This window comes from Phaethon aethereus (genome assembly GCF_964289735.1).
Source record: "Phaethon aethereus genome assembly, chromosome: 2".
NCBI classification, from domain to species: Eukaryota; Metazoa; Chordata; class Aves; order Phaethontiformes; family Phaethontidae; genus Phaethon; species Phaethon aethereus.
In genome coordinates, this window is record NC_138582.1 from 163995562 (window position 1) to 164000658 (window position 5097).

General features: G+C 62.4%; 1 protein-coding gene across 1 annotated transcript in view; it reads left to right on the forward strand.

The window, feature by feature from the left end:
* Positions 1–3504: 3504 nt before the first annotated feature.
* KMT2C (lysine methyltransferase 2C) overlaps positions 3505–5097 on the forward strand; it is a gene marked incomplete at its 5' end in the record, with an annotated part of 201819 nt that continues 200226 nt past the window's right edge. The window contains 3 exon segments of the mRNA XM_081996665.1: positions 3505–3532; positions 3644–3721; positions 3724–3820. Of these exon segments, the coding sequence (XP_081852791.1) occupies positions 3505–3532; positions 3644–3721; positions 3724–3820 (203 nt within the window).

Here is a 5097-nt window from a genome sequence, read left to right on the forward strand (position 1 = left end):
ACACCTTTGATTGCCACAGCAATGGCCGCAGTAGTTCACAGAACAGGCCTGCCTAGCTTTGTTCCGACACGTAACGAGGTAAGGCGCAGCAGTGTAACTAATGGGCGTAAGTCCCGTAATGCGCGCTTATCCTAGACCATGCTACACCAAAGGTGACTTCGTCCTGCCTCTGCTCAGATTTTATATTGTGATAGCTACATATAAATACAGTCAATACAAAAAACAATGGAGAAAAAACTTAAACACAAACATCTGCTTTTGCGTCAGAGATGCAAAGCCCAAAGCTCAACCACTAACAGGTGATCTCAAGGTGTTAAACAATGTTTACACGGGGAGGACTGGATGAACCATGTGTGGACAAGTGATTGTAGTGATTTCACTGAACGTGCTTCTGCTGTGGGATGTGACAGTTATTCCCCACACACCTAGCAGTTGATCTGAGCCTACAGCGTGCTCACGTGTCTCAGCTCAAATCAATTTGCACATGCATAGTAGCTCTGACACATCCTAGACTCACCCAAGCCACGGCGCATGCGCAGTAGATCCGCACATGCAGTCAGTGTTTCAGGAGATGGCCATTTTTTTTTAGCAGACCAGATGGCAACCTGGCAGCGCTAGCAAATGCCACACCAGTGATCCCACTGTGCAGAGGCTGTGGCCTTTTACTTCCCTCTCCCTCTCCTTCCCTGCTTTTTTTCTCTGTACTCCACCCAAGCCTGGGCCTGTAGCATATTAAATGTTTTCAGTTAAATTATGATAACTTGTCTGGGTTAACAAAATTCAAAGGCACTTTCTTCTGTGTTAGACAACATCTAAACTGACTAAGTTCCCATATTTGATGTCACACAAGCAGTATACGTATGTTGTCATTTGCAGACTTCATAGCACAAGCATTTAGCTCACTATCTTTTTTGATTTGGCAGAAATGAGTACATTTTCAGTAATAGGGCTAAGAAAGTCATGCCAACAATCCAGCTGTTGTCCTTGCACGGCTGAGTGAAAGGGATGGCTTTATGTAATTTTTATATATATATTTATGTATGTGTATATGTATACGAGCGTGTGTATAAAGGGAGAGAAATGTATTACCTCCTATCTCCACCTATAGATATGAAAATGTCACAAAGGTCTAATTTAATTATTCACAAGCCTAGGAAATGAACCAATGAAGGCTTTTTGTTATGAAATGGTTCCCAGGAAAACGGGCCAGCAAAAGTCTCATTTTCCACAGCACACCATTTTAATTTAGTATTTCTGAAGCTGACAAGTGAAAAATTTGTGGCGAAAGCAGAGTGTAAAGGTCTGGATTGCTCTCTGTTCATTTTTACATTAAAAAAACCCGTGACGAACGTTAGCTCCTCCGTCCCTCCCTTCCTTGTTGTACCTGTGTGCTACCCTAGGCCGATTTATCAACCGAGACTCAAACAGGGAGCAGAAACCTCAACGGCAAGGGAGACACACTTGGCGCAGCGCTCTCAAGCTGTATTTGCACGTCTCGGCGGTCTCGCTCCTCACGATTTCCCCCAGCCCATTGAAGTTCTCAAACATGCCGTCCCGAACAGGCGTCATCCACGCGCGGCGGGGCCCGTCTCTGCCCGAGCCACCCACTTCGTGACTCGGCACCTCCACGCTGAACGGCGGCACCAGCTCCGGGCGGCGGCCAGGAGGGACGGAGGGAGGGAAGGCGGGAGGGACGGAGGAGGGAAGGCGGGAGGCCTGGGCCTGGGGCGAAGGGCCCCGCGGCGCTGCTGGCCGAGGCAGGCAGGGAGGCAGGCAGGGGAAGCCGCCTCAGGCGCTGCTCTCAGGGCAGCACCCGGTGCGGTGGCACGGCGGCGGGGGGGGAAGCTCGGCCGGGCGGGCAGCGGCGCGGCCGGCTGCCCCCCGCAGGCTCCCTCCGGCTGCCGCTGTCCCCGTTCCCCCCCACCCCACCCCGGGCGCCGGTGCGCGGCGGGGCAGCGCCCGGGAGGAAAGTCCGGGGGCGCGGCCCGCTTCCCGCTTCCTCGCCCCGTGGCCGGAGTTTTCTCTGGCTGCGAGGCCGTGGCGCTCGCCCCCCCTTGCAGCCGGAGTCCCTCCCGGCCTCCGGGACACGTTAAATCCCGTGTAATGAGGCTTAACCCCGCCCCGAGCCGCGGCGCAGCCGGGCGGGCAGGCAGCCAGCTAGGCCCCTGCCCGGGGGAGGCCCCCCCCGCCGCCCCGAGCGGCCGCAGCTGTTCCAGCCGGAGCTGCTGGAAGGCGGCCACGCTCCCCAGACTTTGTCTCCCTCGCACACAGCGCTGAACTCTGCTCCCGCCCTCACTCCCCCGGGGCGGCCGCGGCTCCCCGCCGCTCGCAGCCTCCCCCTCCCCCGCCCCGAGCTGCAGACGCACAGCAAGGGGGAACAGAGGGAATGGGGGGCTCCCCGCCTCCGGCCAGCCGTGCCCCGGGCTCCCCGGGAGGAGCGAGCGCCGGGGGGCCGGGCGCCGTGCGCTGCCCCCCGGGGCGCTCGGGTTGTATGTGGGGACGGGGCAGAGGCACCCTGCTGGAAGCGGGCGCCTTCATCTGGATGGAGCGCTTTTTTGGTGGGGTTTTTTTTACCCTTTTCCACGGGGAAAATAAATAAAACACAAGGGTGGGGGAGCGAGCGGGCTGCCGGCCCCCGCGGGGCGCGGTGCGGGGTGGGTGCGCGGAGCAGCCCGTGGCGTCCCGTCCCCGCTCCGCGACTCCGCGCTTTCCCCGCAGCCCGCCGCGGCAGCCAGCCCGTGAGGTCAGCGCCGGGCGGGTGTCTGCGCCGTGGGACGGGCGGCGGGCGGGCGGGACGGGCAGGCGCAGTGTGGGGCCGCGGCAGGGGGAGGCGGGCGGGCGGGCTCTGTGTCTATGTGTCGCACTGGCGGGGGGGTTACACACCAGGGCAGCGGCGGCAGCGCCGGGATCCCTTCTCCACCCCGCGGGGAGGGGGAGGGAGCCTCCTCCCCCTTCCTCCTCCCCCTTTTTCACCCTTCCTCCTCCTTCTTTCCCCAAAGTTAAACTTCCTGCTCCCGGCCCGGCTGGGAAGGGGACGCGGAGCCCGGCCGGACTCAGCCCTCGACACACACAACAGCTGGAGCTGTCAAAACTTCCTCCGCTCGGCCTCGGCCCCTGCCGCCGCCGCCTCCGCCGCCGCCGCCTGCTCCTCCTCCGCCCCCGGGGGCTCTGCGCGGGGGGAGGGCGCAGGGCCAGTGTACAATGAAGCGGCGGCCGCCGCAGCCGGGCAGCGCAGGAGCCGGAGCCGCCGCCAGCTCCCGGGGCCTCTGAGGGGGGGGCGCCCAGCGGCGGGATCAGCCGCCTCTCGCTCGCTCTCTCCACCTCCCCCGCCGCCTCCCCCAGCCCCGACAGACCCCGCCGAGCCGGGGAGGGGGTGTTCTTGTGTGTGAGACCCTTCCTGCCTCTGCGCTCTTTCTCTTCGCCCCCCCCCTCCTCTCCTCCTCCTGCTCTCCCCATGGTGCTCCCCCTGCTACCTGTGCTGGTCGGCGGCGGCTGAGGCCAGCAATGCGAGGCGGAGGTGGAGGAGGCGGAGGTGAGGAGGAGAGGAGCCGCGGGAGCAGGAGGAGCATCGGGATCCCCATCACCATCCTCATCTTCATCCTCATCATCATCATCCATGTGTCTCTCTCGTCCTGCTGACTAGGATGTCAACGGAGGACAAGAGTCTGGTGGTGGCGGTGGTGGAGCCGCCTCAGCAGCAGCAGCAGCCCCCCGAGCCTGGAGCTCCCCCCCCAGCAGCAGCAGCAGCAGCCACAGACAAAAGACCTAGGGGCCGGCCTCGCAAAGATGGCGCTTCCCCTTTCCAGAGAGCCAGAAAGAAGTAAGTTCGGCGCTTGTGTGCGCGAGGCAGAGAGGGGCAGGGGGCAGGCGGCCAGGCGCAGGCAGAGCTGTCAGCGGAGACTCGCTGCTCGTCGCCCCCTCCCTCCGGCCTAATGCCATTTTGAGAAGGGCCCTTCTTTCTTCTTCTCCTCCTCTCCCCTTTGCACTTTCCCCTCCTCCTCCTTTTTCACCTTTGTCTTCCTCCGCCTGCTCTCCCTTTTCCACTTTTCTTTCACCGTCCCTATTCCTTTCTTCTTCTTCAGAGTTTCTCTTTAGCTCTTCCCCCCTCACCCTCTTCCTCTTTTTTTTTTTTTCCTCCCCCTTGCCTTTGCACCTTCCCCCTTCTCCTTTTTGTGGGTCTCTTCTCCTCCAGGACGCTCCGCTGCCTTCAGCGTCGTCTGGCTACTCCCTGTGCTTGACGGTAGTTCCTCGTCGCTTTCCCTTTTTTACCCCCCCACCCCCCGTCCTCTTTTTGGGAAAGAAAGGACGGTTCTTGGCGGGTGGCGAGGAGAACACCCCCCTCGCCCCCTCCCCAACACGGGGGGTGCGGACGCGCACAGGCGGAGTTGGGGCAGGAGTTTCTCCGCCGCCGAGCGCGCGGAGGTGGGGAGAGGCCGGCGGCGCGGGGCGAGCTGTCAGGCGGGTGCCTCTCGCCGAGGGACGCGCCGGCCAAACACAACAAACACCGAGGGGGGAGGTGGCGGCGGGTGCCTCTCCCTCGGCTCTGGCAGGTCGCCCCTCACCGCGGCCTCTCCCCGCCGGGGGCGCGGGCGTTCGTTCGCCCCAACGGCCGCGCCGCTGCCTCCTCCCCCCCTCCCCTGAGGGGGCCGCGCCTCTCCCCTCAGCCGCGGGCGGGCGCGCGCAGGTTCGCGCAGCGCGGGTACGCGGAGCCCGTCGTGCCAACGACCGCGTCCCCGCTGAGGCAGCCGGCGGGTATGGCCGCTCCGCCGCCCATAGACGTGAGGGGCCGGGCCGCGCTCGGAGAGGCCTGGTGGCCGCTTGCGCGGAACCCTGCGCTCCCCGCGGATTGTTTTTGAGTAGGCTGGATCCTGCCGCGGCGTACCTGATGGCAGCAGTAACAGGGCAAAGCTGGGCGAGCGCATGTGGAGAAGAAGCGTAACGATTGTTAGCAAAATAGTTTGTTTCCCTTTGTTTTGAAGGGACGCTTTCAGTTTGACACCCCTGGCTGTATGTAACCAGGTGAGCGGCTGGCGCCTCGCTGAGCGCCCACCCCGGGCCTCGCCGCCACTTTCTGAACCAGAATCATTTAGGTTGGAG